At 40.1% G+C, this 21,314-nt stretch overlaps 1 protein-coding gene across 1 annotated transcript in view; it reads left to right on the top strand.

The window, feature by feature from the left end:
• Positions 1 to 426: 426 nt before the first annotated feature.
• LOC120635291 (synaptic vesicular amine transporter) overlaps positions 427 to 21,314 on the top strand; it is a 36,017-nt gene continuing 15,129 nt past the window's right edge. The window contains exons 1-3 of the mRNA XM_039906261.1: positions 427 to 481; positions 6,484 to 6,615; positions 19,484 to 19,636. Coding sequence (XP_039762195.1) covers positions 6,495 to 6,615; positions 19,484 to 19,636 — 274 coding nt within the window. The 5' untranslated portion in view covers positions 427 to 481; positions 6,484 to 6,494. The remainder of the gene's footprint in view (positions 482 to 6,483; positions 6,616 to 19,483; positions 19,637 to 21,314) is intronic.

The following is a 21,314-nucleotide window of genomic DNA, read 5'->3' as shown; positions in this document are numbered from 1 at the left end:
CTTATTTCCACACCATAGAATCTAATATTGCCTAAATTAACGTACATTAAAGACTTTCTCACAAATTTCTTGAAAATTCAACTCTAAGCTTGTGACATACAGTCGAAATTTTCTTGTACTATTCCATGATAAAGAACCTGAGATCAGTTTATTGAAAAATAAACCTTAAGTGTCGGTACATATGGTTGAGTTTTCCCTGTGACATATAATTATATGATAAGCAATGACCAGCAAGGACGGCCTTCCCCGCCGCCCCCGGTCGCGTATCAAGCGTTGTATAAAGAGACACACAGGGTGTATATCAGAGGTCAGTCTTGCTGGTTGCTTCCGAAGTCAGATTTTGTGTTTCAGCCGCAGTCAACTCAGTCGGTCCTCGGTCGCCCTGAAGACCGGACGTCCATGCTCTCAGCAGTTAATTATAATTATATTTTATTTTTTTTATTCCCGACCGAGATGGCTAACTGCGCAGAAGTAATTTAGGGTGAGTATAATTTCCATTTATTTTTTTACAATCGACGTACTGAATCGTATTTACATTAAATTAACATTATTTCCTTACCTTAGTAATTGGTGAAGGTGCAAAATACTTTTTTGGACAACTATCTACATTAGGTAAACTTTTTAACTTCAGCAAAGAGATTTTTGGCGTAAAATTAAATGATACTTTTGCAATTTGATCGAAATTAAAGCTTCATCAAAATCGGTGCAGTAATTTTAAAGAAATTAACTTAAAAGCGATTCGGACTTTGGCTTCACTTTCGGGGGGCCGAGTTCGAATGCGAGCACGCATCTCTAACTTTTCTAAGTTATGTGCGTTTTAAGAAATTAAAATATCACTTGCTTCGACGGTGAAGGATAACATCGTGAGGAAACCTGCATGCCTTAGAGTTTTCCATAATTTTCCCAATGGCGTGTGGAGTCCATCAATCTACGCAGTACTAAAACCGAAGATGAAGAGTATCTCAAATTATGTCAAATCTTTAGTTAAAGTAACACGTTAGTATGACCTGATTATTTATATTTTCATCAAAATCGGATCAGCACTTTTGGAGAAATTAAATAAAAAAAACGAGTGTCCCTTTTTTTATTCAAACCGATTTCTATTGTGTTTTAGCAGTAATTAGAGTTATTTTTAATTTATTTCGAATTACTTTTTAATTTTATTTTATACGATATTATGAGTTGGTTTAGGTATTTTAACAACGTTTTTTACGCTGCTGGTTTTCTTGCATTTTTTGTTAAACTCACTTAGTGGTGGTGCAGTCTAAGATGGTAGCGGGCTAACCTGTTAAAATTCTGCTATATTGCTATCCCGTTAACCGTATGGTTTCTACACGGCACCGCACTGCTAAATCGCTGGACGGCACGTCTTTCGGTAGGACTTTCTAGACCCGGCCGAAATCTGACCAGACCACGGAAAATTCTGAAATTATCCCAAACTGCCCCCGCGGGGAACCGAACCCAAGCAATATCAGATATAAGACTACAGCGATAACCACTGTGCCAGCTGCACGGGCAGGAGAAAACTATATCCCCTGGTAAAAGATAACAAATTATCTTTTCCCAAAGCTTTATCAACTCTCAGAGTACTGGCGCACAAGTGGAAATAATATCCAAATAATATGTGTGTATAAACTGGGGTAATGTAATGTTGTTCCGACCGTCGTTCACTCAATGGTCTTCTCGCGAAAAGCTTCGACCTACATCTTAAGAAGCTTTCGCTCGGTTGTTGGATCAAGTTGTGAGGAGGTTCCCACTCTGGAGCCCTGACCGCCGGTTGCTTGGGCATTCAAAAGCCCCGCAAGCGGAGGGTGGAAGTTTCGGGGGATAAATATGTTTATCATAAATATTATCTCCTGCCCGTGCTAGCCCTAGGTCTTTTCAAAAAATTCAAATTCAAAATTTCTTTATTCATGTAGGCCTATCACAGGCACTTATGAAGCGTTCATACATAATTGTTTACATAATTGTAACGGGATGGTGATAACTTCGTTCGCCAACTTAAATCTAAAGCTACGAGGGTTCCAAATGCGCCCTGGTCTAAGAAGAGCCCACAACAAACTTAGCCGGGTAAATTTATTTTTTTGTTATCACCATCTTCCAGTAAATTTAAATTAAGCTATGAAGCTAGAGCAATTCACACCCAAGCTTTTGTATCGTTTAAATAATCCTTAATGTTATAATAGGATTTTTCTGTAAGCTTACGTTTTATATAAACTTTGAACTTATGGAGAGACATCTCAAAGATTTCATTCGGTAATTTGTTATAAAATAATATACAATTGCCCTTGAATGAATTTGCAATTTTGTGAAGAAGAAAAAAGAAAAGTCTCCGAAAAACTATTTTCATTCCGTATCAAAAATTAAAATAATGCACCGTACAGATACGTGTGTCTGACACAGATTATCACAGAAAATTGCCACGAATTGTACACTACGTATGTCCTACCACTCAGTGTCAGTCAGTTTCCTCATAAAAGTTAAACTACGGTCTTACTCTACGGATCTAAACTCACCAAACTCATCCAATGGAGTTTTGCGAGTCAAAAGTATTGACCAAATTTTTAAATGAACAAAAAAATAGCGACGCTGCGAATTCCGGTGTGGTGGGCTCAAATAAGATAAAGATAAAATAAAAAGGCTCTTTGCTTTTAATTTTTCATATTTTGAAGCAAGTGATAATTCATTGCGTATTCAACACACACACACACTCACACACACACACACACACACACACAAACACACCTCCCTGGCGCAATAGTGAGCGCTGTGAATTTAAGGTGGAGGTTCCGGGTTCAAATCCCGGCGGGACCAAGTTGGTAATTTATAATTTCTGTATTTTCTCCGGGCATGTCTGGTGGCTTTGGCCGTGGCTAGTTACCACCCTACCGTGAATGACGTGCTTCTAAGCGATTTAGTGTTCCGATGCAATGTCGCGTGCAAACCGATTAGGGGTATGACTACCATACACCCTTGGGTTAGGTTAGACCGATACCTTCTATGATTGCATCATGACTTGAAGGTGGAAAAAAAAATACAAAAATAACTGTTTTAAATTATAATAAGGTCAGTCAGTCAAGTCGGTCTGTTACCACCGGCTCGGAAGGCAGATCCTACAGAAAAAGAAGCCGACAAAAAATTCAGCTTCAGCTCCTTTTTAACATTATTATAGATTGTCATGTACATATTAAATCGACAAATTTGATGAGATTAGAATAGATCCGTAATTAGAATAGATAAGTATCGGAAAATAGTGTATCGGAAAAAAAACTCTACAGTTTTATATTAGTATAGATTGTCATAACTCATATACATATTAAATCGTCAAATATGACGAGATTAGAATAGATACGCCAAGATCAAGTGCAAGTTTAAATAACAAGGGATCTGAAATCCTCAATCATTTATTTAGCTTGTGAGAGATGGGTACGGCCTTGTCATTATTTAACGGTTCTAAAATTAAATAAAGCCTTTTTTTGCTCTCTGTTGGCTTTTTGCTCCCTGTATAGAGCAGGCGGGCGGGCAAAGCCGCGCGCGCGACTTAGTGCGTGCTAAGTGCTTATTAAAGACCTAAGAGGACAATTTACGGCGCTTAATGCGGCGCGGGCTCCACTCCCCATTTCCGCCGCTTTACGACCTGGGTAGCCCTCCTGGGGGGAGGGCTGTCTTGGAGGGCTACCTTTGAGAAATATACGACTTTGCTCGCTTGCGCGGACATCGACATACCACAGTACACAGTTTTCAAGCGCATTTGATATCTGGCAACGCCAGTTGTTCCATAAAGTATCTATCACTTTTTTATTATTGAAGTTAAACTTCTTTTGGCGCGTAAGCCTTCTTAGGGAAAAATGGTGAGATGCGCGCGATAATGATTTATAAATATAAGACAAATAAATGAATGATGACATTAAACGTTATTAAAGACATACTTTAGTAGGTAGCAGCCTCCCACCAGACTATTGATAGTATTCTTATCACAGATTAATGCGAAAGTAAACTACTAGAAACAGTAGTAGGGACGTGAAGCTGGCGATTTCATATTAAAATGAATTTAACCAAAAGTTCATTTCCAGCACAAATCTTGACCTCGTTTCACGTTACAAGACTTTTGAGATTAAATGCGGTTTTGCGACTTTTACACTTTGGTATATAGCATAATTTTTTTTGAAACCTACCTTTTGAATTGCAATTTCTCTAACTTTGAAAAACATGACTTCGTTAAGGACGGAGATCTCAGGCAAACAGACAAAAATGGAACTCCGAAAATACAGACAGGCAGTTCAATTTTTTTAACTCGATATAGCTATTTTTGGTACATCAGACAAAGAACCAAAGTCTATAGACTGAGGTACCCACAAATCGAATGGCTAAAGAATCCGCACCTTAAGCAAGGTTATGAAGTTTATTGAACAAGAAACGAATGGCTAAAGTTCTTCTTCTTCTTTTGCTTTTTCAGTCTTTTAGGTGAGCCAAATCGGCACGTTGTATTTCGCCAATGTCACGTATACTTGGAAGATCCACAAAGGTGATTGTCAAAAAATAAGCATTATATAAATATAGCACTAGCTATAAAGGCTATAATGGCTAAAGGTTAAAGTCACGGAGACTTTTACTTCCTTAAGAAATTCCATAAATTAAACGAAGAAGAAGAATTTTTTTCCTTCTTTGCTCTCAATTTGTTTTCTATTTTGCTCTCAGATACCTATAGGACCTCATTTTGCTAAACTTCTTGACTCTGACTCTGAACTGACAGCGGTCAGAAAGGCGACAAACGATGCTTCAATGTATTAAATTGAGCAAAATATCGAGAAACATAAATGTATTTATATGATAGAGTCTAGAAATTAGTCAGATAAATCGATTTTGAACTCCGAGGTTCCAGGATACAATCAAAAGTTGCGACATTTTCATTGTCGTTGCCAAAAAGTGCTTCGAAAGTGAAAATCTAACTGATTATTAGATGCAAAACATATTGCTTATGGAGAAATAAACGATAGATTTTGGTATAGCTAATGGTTTGGGGAGTACTTAAAAGAACACGCAGTTCTTCTAGTTTTGAGTGTGGGGTAAAGCATGCGTAAGGTATATTGTGCAGGTGAGTGGAATTGTGGGTGAAGTTGTGATATCTTATGATGAATGGTTATTTAGACGGGTAACTTTGAAAGTACGAATCTTTGGTCTGGTTTCAATTGGGTGTCGAAGATTGCGTTAATCTTTCAGTCCTTCTCGTCACAAATACCGGGTCGGTTTTTATAAAACGCCGCGAAACCTTACTTATAATATCATAAATGCGAACGTGTTTGTTTCTTTGTCCGTTTAATATTCGTTCACGCCCTATTTAAGTATGCGATCATCATAATTTTTCGCATAGAGTGAGTTGTAACGACGGAGAGTAATTTAGTCTACTTCATATAGAAAGCAAACGGCAAACGCGGGAACAGCTAGTGAAATAAAAAGGAGATGCTTATGCGATAGAGGACAGTCGGTTTTTCACCTAATCGTTGCTTTTAGACCGTTTCTCCTATTTAACCGTACGAGCGGTGGGTAGGAGCTCGGCTTCACTTCCGAGGGCCGAGTTCGAATCCCAGCACGGTCCTCTAACTCTTCTAAGTTATATCCGTTTTAAGTAATTTAAATACCACTAGCTTTAACTTTTGACAGTCGGTTGGCGCAGTGGGCAGCGACACTGCTTTCTGAGTCCAAGGCCGTGGGTTTGATTCCCACAACTGGAAAAATGTTTGTGTGATGAACATGAATGTTTTTCAGTGTGTGTGTGTATTCATACAAATATTCATCAGCTATCTTAGTTCCCATAACACAAGCTACGCTTACTTTGGGGCTAGATGACGTCGACGTGTGTATTGTCGTAGTATATTTATATTTATTATTTATGCATAAGTTTAAAGATTATGTTAAAACACATTTATTACATCGAGGTTACTATACATTTGATGAATTTCTTAATGACAAGGTTGCTTGGAATCATCCGGCTCCGCTTTCATCTCTCACAAGATAGAAAAAAATAATTTTAAAATGTAAATTGTTGATGTTGGAAAAGAGGAACTGCTGAGTTTCTTGCCGGCTCTTTTCGGTAGAATCTGCCTTCAGAACCGGTGGTAGAGTCACTACACACAGACAGACATGACGTTTCAAAAGTGCTTATATTGGGACTACTTGAAATAAATGAATTTTGTTTTTTTTTGAATTAAACAAATTTAAAAACTTGCATGCCTAAGAGTTCCACATAATGTTCTCAAAGGCGTGTGGAGTCCACCAATGTCTGTGCCGCACTGGGCCAGCGTGGACCCTTAACCCCTTCTCATTGTGAGAGAAAGAAAGGAATAAGAAAGAAACATTTATTTTTTACATTGCGCCACACATTACAATATTCACAACACCACATATGTTATGAGAGAAGAGCCGTGGCCGTAGTGGGCCGGTACTGGGTTGATGACATGGTGATATATATATACTGTGTGGCAGGCGCCGGCGGCATGGGCGCGGCGTCGGGCGGCTGGCGCGCGCGCGTGGCGGCGTGCCGCGAGTCGCGCAAGCTGGTGTTGGTCATCGTGGCCATCGCACTGCTGCTAGACAACATGCTGCTCACCACCGTGGGTGAGTGCCGCCACGTCACAGGAGCTGGCTGCGGGCGCTGCTGACGCGGGCAACAGCTGGCACCCGCGGTCAAGGAAGTAGCACCAACAAGTGGTAAGTAAAACTCAGAGCATAATCAAAGTCAGACTCAAATATTTGTTGATTCAAATAGGCATGTGAGTTGATTGCGATAACTAAATTCGTCAACTTAAAACTAGTCGAACGAGAAGCCCACAACAAACTGAGCGGGTTTTTTTTGTAATATGTTGCGTTCTCCACATTACCGAACTCGATGGCGCCACAAAAATGCTGCATCGCTAGCGAAGTGTTCAAAAAAATTTACTAAATATACAACTTCCACAGATGAATGTTCGGACCTCGGTCCCCGAGCACGAGCACCCGCTCGGAGGAAGATCTTCCTATTGTTACAGTCGAGCGTATCACCATAGCTCCCGTACATGTATATTGAGTAGAAGCAGGCGTTACTTTGCGGAAATCCATGTTATATTATGAAATTTAAGCTTAATTTCTATAATACCGCTTCGTTTCTATAATATCAAAGTATCCATTTAACGAATTGTGAAGTTTTTTGGATATCAAGTGAAATGCGCCGTGTCCTTCTTAGGGCAAAGCACGGAAGCAATTCCTCGGGGAGCCATAGTCATAGGAAGGGACCAAAAAGAAAGAGGGTCAGAGAGTATGCGGGCAAGATAAGGACCTTTGAAATGTATTGTTTCAGGCATTTTGTTCTCATCTGCAACACTCCATACCGGTAGCCCACAGCGACCTATTTTGTCTCAAAATCTCTAATCTCAGAACATTGTAAACTGAATCCGTTATCTTTGCCCCGCATACAAATAATATTATTAAAAATGGCAAATTTTTCAACTTTTTTTTAATCGTTTCAAAAACGGTGATAAATATATTCGTTACGTTTAAACTAAAGCTACGACGCGCGATGATTCTAAACGCGTTTTGGTTTAACTGCATATATAAAATCATCTTCTGCTTATAACAATATCTCACAGTACTTATTTAAACTAGAACTGGATGGAATTATTAGGATTCTTGGCGATCCAAAACTCGTAACTAGTTGGAAACTTTTTTTTATCGGTAATAGCCACAATCTCACCTGATGGAAGTGCAGATGTGGCTTAAGACGGAAACCGGCCCAGAAGATGCCTATTCTCTCTTTTGAAAGATACTCAGGTTGTAAGAGTTGGGAAACACAGAAGGGCGTTCCGAATCCAAAAGAAAACAAGATGCAACTCGCTTTGTGCGAGTTTTTGGGATGATTGAGCGATTAAAACCCGCCCTTGCGGTGCGTTGGTAAAGTGCTATATTTCAGCATCGTAGGTAAGTTAGCTACCTATATGTTTTTCCATCGCCTTTATAAGAGGGAGTGTAGAAGAGTTATTTTAGGTAATACCTTCATCCCTATATTCTGACCGAAACATATGGATGGATTGCTAATATTCCTCTAATGTCCCAAGTTTTTTTGGAACCGACAAACGAGTTGTTAGGGTCAAAAAGTGGGTAAACTAAACCTTCGGAAGCCAGTAACGCATTGGTCAAACTCTCTGGTTTTGTAGAACCCGAAAACCGGAGTCGGACGCGTTGGAGAGTTGCAATATAAATGTACGAACAGTTAGAGATCGGACCACATGAATAATGCATGACATCAGCGGATTGCCGCCGCGAGAGGGGATGGGGGGGGTTTGTCCATTTACGCGATGGATCCTGCTCTTTGTGTAAGCCAAGACGGGCTTTTGTTCTCGCCGATTTATTAATATCATTATTGATCTCGCTGCTTTTATTTACACTTAAGATGCTGAGATAAAAATCTGATACGAGAACCATGTACCTGCTATTATTTCATCTATGTATTTCTTTCGTTGATGTTTGTTACTGTTTCAGGCAATATATTTTACATCAAAAAAACACATAGGCTGATTGCTGTGGAGTTATATGAAAACAATGTATTGTGAGATTGTTACTCTGAAATAGATCTAAAGAGGAGTCTGAGACGGCATATACCTAACTTCTATGCGGAAGCAATTATGGCCAAAATAGTGACCAATGCATACGTTTAAAATGGATAATCTATTTATGATGCACATTTTAGCGTATCATTTTTTTTTAAATAAATCCTCCTTAACAGGTACAGTAATTTCTGTGATAAGTGAACAAATAAATAAACTAACTGACGTTTTACAATAAATTTTTGATAGTGTAGGTTAAATTTGTCTGTAAATTTTGGCTTTTTTATAATTTCCCAGATTCCTTTTATTTTTGTTAGAAAAGTTAAGCAATGCATAAGAAATGCAATTTTATTAATTTCTCGGATTAATTACATTACTACCAGTCGCTTTTCCGCCATAAAATCCAGTCCATTTCCAAAATGAAAACTTCATTTGTGCTAAATTTCATCAATTGACAATTCTTGTCGGTTTTTCGTGACGTTGTGCGCATCGATCTAATTTACTTTCATAAATTTTCATAATAAATACAGTTTTTTTTAATGACCTCAAATCGACACGATTAATGAATAACAATGATCCAAACCCACAATACCACACCTTGTGGCAAGAACTATATAGGCTTACATAATAGGATATTAAAAGTTTTAAAATGTAACATTCATAAAAAAATAGCTAGCTTATAATATTAGGATGGATTTCATTCGAACTTCTTTGAGCGTAAATACAAGTATCGCAAGACAAAACTCAAAGACATAGTTGTAAGAACAAGTTCCTGGCAAGAACTCACTGTTCTTTGTGCGGAACATCAAAGTTAAGTAAAAGGCAAGGAAATAACTTTTACAGCGAAACCGGCCGTTCCTACAGTTAAAAGACTAAATGTCGTGAGGTAATGTTATATTGGTTACTTAGGCTCAAAGACTTTAACCGCACTCGTACTTCCCGTTATTTTAATTAAGTGATATCTCCTAAAGTATAGAAACAAAAAAAATTTGACAAAAGAGTCAGAGTTCATTTCTCTTTTTATATAGATATACGAGTATATATATAAATAAATCGAAAGCTTATAGAAAAATCCTATTATAATATAAGGGATTCGTAAATAATAAAAAAAGCTTGGATATGAATTGCCCTAACTACATAGCTAAATATGAATTCGACTGTTAGATGGTGATAGCAAAAAAAAACCCCAGCTGATTTTGTTAGATAAGAGCGCGCGTGGAACCCTCCTAGCTTTACTTTAAAGTTAACGAATTTTTTTATCAAAATCACCTTACATTAATTGTAACATATTATATGTATGAATGCTTCATAAGTGCCTGAATAAAACATTTTTGAATTTTTATCATAAAAAGGCAATTTGCTCGACTTATTGATTCTAGAGCGATCCGTAGTTAAGTATACTAACCGTCTAACCAATCAGGTTAATCGAGGCGTTAAAGACTTGCTAACGGCGAAGGATAGATTGCCGGGGAGTCCCCGGCAACAGTTTAAACCGAAAATAATCACTTTTATAACAAGCGGGCGCGCGGCGCGGCACAGTAACTCATTTGAGTGGCCTCATCACAGCTACCGACTGTAGGGATGTGCTTGCTATTGCTATCGACATGTCGATAAAATTGTATCGGTAAAGATACTTAGGAGACCTAAATACGATGCTCGATGGCCTCAGCAGAGCTTCTCAACAGGTTGGCCTACGAATGAACATGAGCAAGACGAAGATTATGTCTAATGCTCATGTTCCGCTTCAACCAGTAATCGTTGAGAACACTGCACTCGAAATTGTTGACGAATACGTATACCTAGGACACACGATCCAGTTAGGTAGGTCCAATTTCGAGAAGGAGGTGAACCGCCGAATCCAACTCGGATGGGCAGCGTTCGGGAAACTCCGTGCCATCTTTTCGTCAGAAATCCCTCAGTGCCTGAAGACGAAAGTCTTCGAACAGTGCGTGTTGCCAGTGATGACCTATGGCTCTGAAACATGGTCGTTAACTATGGGCCTCATAAGAAGGCTTAGAGTCACTCAGCGGGCGATGGAGAGAGCTATGCTCGGAGTATCTCTACGCGATCGAATCAGAAATGTGGAGATTCGTAGAAGAACCAAAGTTACCGACATAGCTCAACGAGTCGCGAAGCTTAAGTGGCAATGGGCCGGGCACATAGTTCGGAGAAAGGATGGACGTTGGGGTCCCAAGGTGCTGGAATGGCAGCCCCGTACTGGTAAGCGCAGCGTTGGTCGACCCCCAACGAGGTGGACAGACGACATTAAGCGCGTCGCAGGTAGCCGTTGGATCCAAGCGGCTCAGAATCGTGGAACTTGGAACTCCCTACAAAAGACCTATGTCCAGCAGTGGACGTCTATCGGTTGATGTGATGATGATGATGATGATGAAAGATACTTTAATTTTTAACAGCTGTCGACACGACGCAAAAACGACGGGGTGTTGTATGACTTGTCTGTGGTTCCTGAACGGACGGACCGACTTTAATTTAGAATTTTTGTTTGAAAGGTAGACAAGTCCAGAGTGGTCTGTTACCTGTTTATTTTCTCTTGATAAAAGACATATATCTTTTACCCGGAATTGAACAAGATCGGTTTTGAAGTGCATACAATTAAGTACTTATGTAACAAAGTTGGTTTTCCTCAAAACACTTTTCTGAATAAAAAAAACGTGTGTGTCCTTATGTACACGCGTTAGAAGTTATACTGCTTTGGCGTAGCAAGATAAAAAACTTTTTTATACTTTTAAATATCGCCTTATACTACGTTTGTAGAAAAAACAACACTAACAATAGAAAATGGAATTGTTTGAATTATTGAAAGTTTCAAACCTTTTTTAGAAAAACTGAAATGTTGCCTATACCTAACTTCATGGTGTCGGTTTTTTGTAAACATTTACTCTCACCGTATTTCCCTAACGCGCCAAAAGAAGTATAACTTAAAAAATAACCTATGTTCGACTTTGGGACAGTGGGATATCGACAATTCTCCGCAGTAGTATACCCATACACATCAAACTTGCTGACGATGCTATTGTTAATACACACGCCATGTTTACTCGATGCATGCGGACTGAGATTTTAAGATGAGCAGAAAACGACGAAAATTGAATAACTATACTTCGACAGTAAATACATTGTTTTCAACATTTATTTGTCCACAGAAAAATATCAGTACATTAAGTAATCACTATTGACATGCACAGAGTTTTTGCAAATTTTAAATTCAATTAATAACAGTGCACAGTATACACGAATTAAGCTTTCAAGTAGTCAATATAACTTCACTTACTGCTACGACAGAATTTCAGTGACGCAGTATCGCAAGATTTTACCTATCCAAGAAGGAATACAAGCATATGACACAGCAGGTGTAGACATGTATTAGTGAATACTAATATACTAGCTATACTACGCGTCGCGACTCATGAGGTAGTTGGTGACGCGTACCCATAAGTTTTAAACTAAAAATATTTCAACCCGACTTACGAAGTTTGAACTTCGATAAAATATAATTATCGATAAAATAATTGTCATCACTCCAGTCCGCCGCGCCGCACTAATCGGGTTAGCCGAAGCAGAGATCACGTCGGAAGCGGCCCTTTTAATTGAGTTTGCTCGCAATTAACTGCGTATTGTTTCTCTCTGTCGGGCGAGCACCGCATACGTGCATCAACGCGTTGCATGCCGTGAAGAATTTATGTTTAGAATAGAATAGAAAAACTTTATTACAACACAACACAATAGGAAAAAACACAAGAAACTACTTATACTAATGGTACTTAGTGCTAGGGTGCGAAGGCAGCCTTATTACTAAAAGTGATCTTTTAGTGATAAGGCCGCGTGAAATAAACTAAAATTTTCTGAGCGCACCCTCATTCGTTTTTCACATCCGAAGGTTGGCTGGTAAGAAATGCTTTCGCATTAAGTCCTCAAGCCGAATTAGGGTGATGCAATGAAGACAAAAAAAAAATAGAATGACCCATTCTGGGGGTCTAAAGTCAAAACAAGTTACAAATAATATAATATTTGACTGTTGATCAGTGCATGTTTTAATAGGATTAATGCACAGGTAAAAAAGTAAAGTATAAACAGTTCCTTAGGCACAGGCTTCGTCTATCCCAAGAGATATGGTTTCAAACCCACCATGCTGCTCCAATGCGGGATGGTGGGCTTCAACGACTATTGCCACAGTTAAGTGATAATAACCGGGACCGATGGCTTTACGTGCCCTCCGAGGCACGGGGGTTGCCACCTCCAACTTTCTAACTCCGGGATGAATTGCCGAAGATTCTTTAATAGGAAATACACAGAACCATGTTTAATTTGTCCCAAACCGGGATTCGAACCAAAGGTCTCGTGATCCGTAGTTATATAACTCAAATGTAATGAATGGTAAAAAGTGGTGGTAGCGCAACGGCTCGACTTCACTCTCGGGGGGCCGAGTTCGAATCCCAGCAACCTCTAACTTTTCTAAGTTATGTGCGTTTTAAGTAATTAAAAAATACAACTTGCTTCGACGGTCAAGAAAAACATCTTGAGGAAACCTGCAAGTGGAGTCCACCAATCCGCACTGGGCCAGCGTGGTGGACTACAGCCTTAACCCCTTCTCATTGTGGGGGAGACCCGCGTCCTGTAGCGGGCCGGTAATGGGTCGAAATATAATGAACGGTGAAGATTAACAAAGAACCACAAGGTGCAGGAGTTTGGTGCTGACGTCATTAACATTTTCAGTGCTGAAAGTTACGTTTGATGCGGTTTTTGGGCCGGCTGTTGAGGCTCCAGCGGTTTCCACTGAACTTCCGCTTCTTTCGACTATGACGAGTGGAGTCACAGTAGCAGGCATGTCACAGTCTTTATTATCCGGCTATACGAGGTTCAATTTAGTCTATTAAATGTTGTTTCATTTAGAAAGACGACATTTTGAAATTTTAGACGTACTTTGGTATAACAAACTAGACCACTATGCTGTTTTTATCGTTTATTCTCCATACGTACTTTGAATATTAATTATAATTTAAAATAATTTACTTTTTACTATGTAGTTTAAAAGGGTTTATTTATTTATTTATTAATTCAATTACAATTCCATTATAATGTCATCTTATATATAAAATTCTATACTCCTCCGAAACGGCTTCACTGATTTATACCAAATTTTATATGCATATTCAGTAGCTCTGAGAATCGGCCACTATCTGTTTTTCATACCTCTAAGTAATAAGGGTTGTTCACCCTTCAACATTTTTTTTAAATTTTTGGACAAATTATTTTTTTTTGGAATTATTAAAAATATATACAACCCTATTTTTTTACCCTTTTATCACCAACCCCTATTTGTTAAAAGATCTAGCCTTTTTAGAATTTAATCATTTTTCATCCCGCTCGATAACTAATCAATTATCGTCTTTTTTGTAAACGTTTTTCACTCTGTTTCCATAAAAACTTTCCTGGCCTTATGGCAAATCTAAAATATTTTTATAAAAATAAACATTAATTTTTATTATTAAAGTTTATTCCTGAAATATTAGCTTAGTGTTACCAATGTTAGATATTGTTTGTTAGTGTTACTGTCGCAATTAATTAGTGATATGTTATTTTAAGAAATAAACTATAATAACTTAAAAATAATAATGTTTGGCGTTTGGTATTTTTATATTCGTTCATCGTTCACAGCACACCATGCCTATTTCACGCATAACACATCCTTACACACTTACAATAAGTCAGATATTTTTTGTCTAAACCAGAAATAATTAATATGGCAAAACAACGTTTGCCGGGTCAGCTAGTGTACTATAATATCATTTGTAGAACGATTAAAGCATATCGATAGCCGTGGCATCAAGAGCTCGGCACTCAATACCCGTTTCGGAAGTGTGCAGCGTAAATTGAGTTAACGTCTCGTTTGCGCCTCGCCTCGACTCACGCAGGCGAGGCGAGAGGCGGGTCGTGTCGCGCTTTGATGTCGCGGACAGAATAATTGAGTTTCCGTCCATTTGTGTGTTGAGACGTCTTTGAATTATAGACTACAGACAAAGTTAATTATTTCACTGAAGTTCCACTTGACGGATATAGTTTTCAAATTGAGTGTTATAAAGTGAGCGGATGTCAGCAACTTTGTCTGCGTAGTTTCTGCTATCCCGTAAATAGGGAATTTTCCGGCAATGCTTATGGCTGTCTCTGAAAGCAACTATACATCAGTTAATAGACGAAAAACCTTTTTGGTTATATTTGGAAATAGCCCCCGTTTCAGGGTAGCGTTTTCTCATAGTGTGAAACACGTGTTTTTTTCATTTTTAACTAAAATCCAAGTACCTGCAGACTTTCATAGTAATTGGTTTTTCAAATTAAACTACTTTTACGTAGAATTTTAAGAGTAAGTACTATCTCTTAATAGTACAACTTTAGGATACTCGAAGAAGTATTGGCTCAAAAGTTTAATGTCTTTACTTTCAGCCGCCCTGTAGGTTGTCTGTGAGTTAGTCAGGACAAAGTATTTTATAGTTATTGCGATAATGAATGAATGAACATAAACAGATGTAATAGAAAATGGCATCGACGCTCACTATTGGACATAGGTTTTTTGTAGGGACTTCCGCTCACTACGGTTTTTTACTGCTTAAAGAACCGATGGACGTTAGGATGCAGTGTGAAAAGCAGTGTAGGTAGACCCCACGAGGTGTAATGGAATGTCTTAGTGACTCAGTGTATCATGGGTTCAGAACGCCTCCCCTCCCTCTAGTAGGTATTATTGTTTTGAGTTCAACACAAGTTTAACTTTACATATTATGTAAAGATAAAGAGTTTGTTTGTTGATTTGAAAGCGATAATCTCAGGAACTACCGGTCAGATTTGTAAAATTCTTTCAGTGTTGGATTTTTAACGAGGCTATATATCATCACATTAAGACCAATAGGTATAAGTTAAAGTTTAGATAAAATCATGTACAACACGGTGGTTCACATTTAAAAGTTCTAAAAAAATCCGCATCGGTATAATTATGTCTATCTTTTAAGGCTGACTTATACGCGGACGAAGTCGCGAGGGACCGCTAGTAGTTATATAAAGTATATACATTATATTATTTTATCGTACACAAAGACCCAACTATGATTTGTTCCATTTCGAAAATTGACGTTTTGGGTTATCAATGATTTTTCGCAATTAGGTCCAGCGCTCTTCACGCAAGTGACGCTGAGAGGCTGCCGGAGTGACAGCTCATTCCGCTGGAGTGGAGGGGGGAGGGAGGCAGTTATTGTGCTGTAATTATTTAGTTGTTTTACGGGCCCGTAGAACCCGCCCACTGTTGGATACGGTAACTTGTAATAGCCAGGCTGTATCTCGCGAACCGTGTTTTTCTGTAGCACCGAACCCTTTGTACGCGACATATATACGTTCGGGCAAAACTCCGTAATATCTATATATTTAACTCTTAAATCAAAAAATAAGTCTTAGAACAAAAGTTGTTAGTTTTAATGATAGTCTCTACAAGTCCAAAGCTTTCTGATACTTTTATTTAACCCTGTATAAGACGGATTTTCAATAATAATTTTTGAAGTTATACTTCTTTTGGCGCGTTAGGGAAATGCTGAGAGTAAGTTTTTACGATGCGCGCGCACACCGTCACAAAAAACCGACACACAGTTTGACCTTTTTTCTATTGTAGGGTCGTTTTTTCTACAAACGTAGAATAAGGCGAAAGATAACATTTTTGAAAAGATTTTTATCTTGTTATGCCAAAGAAGTATAACTTCTAAGGCGTGAGTGCAAACACTTTTATTTGTTTGATAGACGTTTATTCTCTACTGCAAAAATAGAGTAATAAGAATAAGGAAATATAGGAAAATGAACCGAAGATAACCTCCATTACTGCACCAACGGATATACGCAACGTCTTTAATTCAGTAAATGAGCTGTACATTATGAATCTCCCAAAGCGTGATATCTTCAGTGAATCTGCATCGTCATGATACTCGGAAGCGTCGCAACAGAGTTGTGAACTCATTAGTTTTTGCTTTTTCGGAAGGACACTTGCCGATAACCACCTAAGGGGTTGCTACGGCGTCACCGGGGGAGTGGGGCGAGCGCGAAAGCTCGCCATGAGAAGAGCCCCAGGGCTCGACGACATCGGGGGGAGTATGGGAGACGTCGACCCGAGGGTGCCTCCTGCGAGGACTCGGACCTCGGCTCGGTTCGACGTTAATCTGACTGTTGGTGGACTTTTGGACTAATCATTGTTTAGTCCGAACGCCCCCGTGACCGTGGTAAGGATCCACGTCCGGATGACGTCAGAAATCGGGGCCCTCGTCTTCGCCGGCGAAGACGCTGTGAATGTTGCGTGTGTGTGTGTTGTTGGGACACGTTGTCGGTAGTTATTTTGTCGTCAGGGTCGTCAAGGACATGCTTCGGACGTCGCCGCTTTGGTTCGACGTCGGGGACGGGGGTATAAGTGGACGCCTCGACCACTAGGGGGTTGGGGTGTCGGACTGCATTTTCAAAGTAGGTCTTTGATAATGTTTTCATGTACTGGGCTATGGTGGGAAGATCGAGGTCTCGGTGGAGATCTACGTTGCGCATGTACCACGGACTGTCCGTGGTCATACGCATAAATTTGTTCTGCAGGACTTGAAAGCTCCTGTAGGAGCTGTGAGGGCGATGGGCGAATACGACGCTGGCGTATGTCATAATGGGACGTATGCACGTTTTATACAAGGTTACCTTGTGACGGAGGGATAATTTGCTTTTGCGGCAAATCATCGGATAGAGACGACCCATCACATACGCAGCCTTGTTGCGGGCCTTGCGAATGTGTGCGGTGAAGCTCATTCTATGATCGAACGTTACTCCCAGGTATTTGGCCTTGTCTTGCCAGGGTATGGGACGCCCGTAGAGGGTGACCTCTGCGGGGTTTACCGTGAAGCGGCCTCTCGGTTTGCCCGTGAAGAGCACCGCTGCGCTCTTCTCGGGGTTAACCTCGATCCTCCAGAGGCGGAACCACTTACCCAGCAGGTGGAGCGCCTTTTGGAGTCGACTTGCAATGTTGCTCTTTTTGGGATCGGTCGCAAAGAGAGCGGTATCGTCGGCGAATTGGGCCAGTTTGACCGTCGCCGGTAGGTCGCGGGGAATGTCGCTCGTGAAGAGCGCGTATAGAAGTGGGGAGAGCGCGGAGCCCTGAGGGACTCCCGCTCGTATAGGTCTAGGGGAAGAGAGCGTACCGTCTAGACGATAGCGAAATGTGCGATCGGTGAGATACGCTCGCAGCAAACGAACGAGACTAGCTGGCACGCCCAGATGGTGCAGCTTGTACAACAAGCCGGCGTGCCAGACCCTGTCGAAGGCCTTGGCAATGTCTAAGAACACTGCCCCAGTGGGGCTCATGTGTCTGTATCGATTGAATCCTGCCAGTATGTGCTCCGTGAGGCGGTGCGCTTGGTGGACGCAAGAGTGCTTGGCTCGAAAGCCGAATTGCTCGTCGTTAAGGAGGTTTTTCTCCTCTACGACTGCCTTCAGTCTGTGTAATATTACCCTCTCATACACCTTTGCTAAGGTGTTGAGGAGGCTTATAGGGCGATAACTGGAGGGAAGGTTGCGGGGTTTGCCCGACTTGTGGATACCTATGACTGTTGCTTCCTTCCACTGGTTGGGGAAGTAGCAGTTTGCCAAGAATACATTAAAAATTACCACAAGTAGGTTGATAATTTGTCCTGGGAGTAACTTTAGGGTTTTATTGGTAATGCCGTCGGGGCCTGGGGCTTTCTTAGAGTGGAAACCCTTGATAATAGTATGAACTTCATCGCAGGTCGTCGGGGCGAGAGGTTCACCATCGGGAGGGGTCGAGAGGATGAACTCATTAGTGGCACATCAGTAGCTTTAGTACATGATTTGCTAGCTCGCAATAGAGGAGTCGCTTTCACATATCATAATCTGTATCGCCAACGTAAAATGAACCTAATTAACCTGGTTTGACAGTCGCAAATCTTTAGAACATTCTGCCAACAACCCGAGGTAAAGATTCGTAGGCAAATTTGAGCTTTTCACAGAGGATAAGATTCATTTTACTCCGATGTTCAAGTATTTCGATACTCGAAAACGACTCCTTGATCAAATCTTGCTAAGAACAAAGGTACATTACTCAACACGATAATCGGCGCAGTTCTTGGAGTCCGGTGGACGAGTCTCAGTATTTCGTGGCAGTGAATTTTAAGGACGATTCTAATCTGCGTCAGAATAGACTCAGGGTTTCGGAGGAAGCTAATTCCAAATGATCCATACCCAGCCCGATGGTAAAAAGGTAGGTACGAGTAACACGTATTGTCTTTGAGCATACTCCGAAATATATCTTATAGAATACTCAGGTAATTTGGCTAAGACGCTTTAACTTCGATGTCTTGAAGTGGCTCTCGTCATCAATGAATCTTTTAGCACAGCGATCCTGCGAGTCCAATGCATCGAGCTGGTACAGTATGAGCTGGTAAAGTATGCGCCACTTCAGGATTGACTGAATACCATGATGACTACTTTTACATATCGCTTTAACGACCGGCTGACCCTGGAGAAGCTGCAGTCGCGGAGGACTATTTCAGTTCCTACGTGCTGACAGCTCTGTTATTTTCTCTGTGGTTTACAATACAAGTTATTCAGTCATCATTCCGAGGTGACATGTAATATATAAATGAGTGTACGTCTCACAGAGCCAACTTCAGCTCGTGGAGAAAGATTGTGCAAACTGGAGCTGGCCGAGCCATCCCAGAGGTTTATGCTGTACGCAAGACCGAACTGGACCAGCTCTTTAGAGTGAGTCTTTGGAGTTCCTTCACGGACATCAGCACATATTGCATACGTTTTCCTGCTGCATGTTGAGAAGTTCTATCGCGGACTAACTGATGCCAATCTTGTGTCCACAGTGCCGATCATCCCGGAGTTCCTGTACGACATCCGGCACCCGGACGAGCCGCTGTCCATGTCGCTGCAGGACCTCACCACCCCGGCCCCTCCGCCCACTCCTTTCTGCCCCTGCCTCAACCGGAGCAGTTCCACCGCGGAGGACTTCACCCAGCGTAAGCTTACTACTTTTACCGTATTCGAGTGGTAATAGCCGAGGGTCCAAATTCTGGGGACTGAACTCCCCCCGAAAGTACCTCAATCTTCTAAGAGTTATGTGCATTTTTATATGAAGCAGTTTTAACGGAGCGAAGATATCGCGATGAAATCTGCATGCCTGGTGTATAAATTCTACCAATCTGCACTGGGCCAGCGTGCTGGACTACGGCTTAAAACCCTCCTTGATTCTGAGAGGAGACCCGGGACATGTAGTTGGCCGGTGATGGGTTGATACTGACTGATGATAATTTTAGCTTAAGACTTCTAGTTGTGTAGTGGTTATCGTGTCTGACCTGGATATACCATCATATGCTAGCATATATGCTTTCCCCGAATAAGTTATAACAACTGGCTTAAATTAGAATGCATTATTTATACGTATAAACAGGTGTTGTTGAACTTTTAGTGGAATTAAAGCAAAAACTTTATCCAGTGCAATAAAAAGTCGAAAACCTAGTCTTTCTCATCTCAACTAAAGAAATGAAAGCTTAAATAAGATTAGCGGGGATTGAAAAGAAAATGCATTCAATTCGTTTCTATTTCCGAGCAGCTTAAACGTTTCGCGGGACTCTAGATAAAGTGGAATCAATTTTCTTCAGAAAAAGGTTCTTTTATTGACAGAGCGAAGTACTCTTTTTTTTACATTGCTTGTGAATTGACGCATTGTACTTTGCATCGCGTTGGTGAATAGACGCATCGTCTGACAGAGAGTTCTTTTATTCAAATAATGTGGAAATTGTAAAAAGGAACGGAAATAAAGTGACAAGATTTCATTATCACTAGACATATTCAAAAATGCTGTTGAAGCAAATTATCTTGAGCAATAAAGACGACAATTATTAACTCTTACTCATATTTAAGTATGTTTTAGTTATATTTATTATTATTAGTATTTTATGTGTGTAATCTTGATAAGTTTTAGTGCGTATACACCCCACCAATCGGTTTCCCTTGGTTTTCCCAATCCTAAGGTTGCCTGGAAGAGATCGCTACTAAGCGATAAGGCCGCCCTTTGTATCCTACTTTTTAAGTTTATTTTTGTTGTGTCTATTGTTTTTTTTCCTATGTGTGGTGAACAAATAAAGTGTATCAATAAAATCATCCTCCTCAATAGTTAAGGTCTTACTGTCAATGGCAATGATATCTTGCATAGCAGATATCACATTCGAAAGCCATCACGTTTCTGCGTTCTTTAATATAAAAAATAATTCATCTAACAGTAATAAATATCCCTACTGATATTATAAATGTCAATGTAAGTTTGTTTGTTACGCTTTCACGCAAAAACTACTTAACTGATCCTCATTAAACTTTGTACACACATTCTTGGAAGTGTTAGAAGTAATATGGGATACTTTTTATCCTGACATTAAGCTCGGTTCCTTTGGGAGAGGGGATGAGTGTTTGAATATTTTACGCTATAACTCCGACAAATTATAACCGATTTACATAATACTTTTTGTACTATAGAGGTTAAAATATGTGTTTAATTTTGCCCAAACTGTGGTTGGAGATAGAGGATAGAACTCCTCAGCGGACAGCATCAAACCCCTCATTTAAGGCTTAGCTAAATTTAATGCCACATCAAAAAACAAAATCAAACGCAGACGAAGTCGCGGGCAACAGCTAGTATAT

This window comes from Pararge aegeria, chromosome 26 (genome assembly GCF_905163445.1).
Source record: "Pararge aegeria chromosome 26, ilParAegt1.1, whole genome shotgun sequence".
In the NCBI taxonomy this organism is placed as follows: domain Eukaryota; kingdom Metazoa; phylum Arthropoda; class Insecta; order Lepidoptera; family Nymphalidae; genus Pararge; species Pararge aegeria.
The sequence above is the reverse complement of the archived record's forward strand: the minus strand, read 5'-3'. Positions and strand labels throughout refer to the sequence as shown.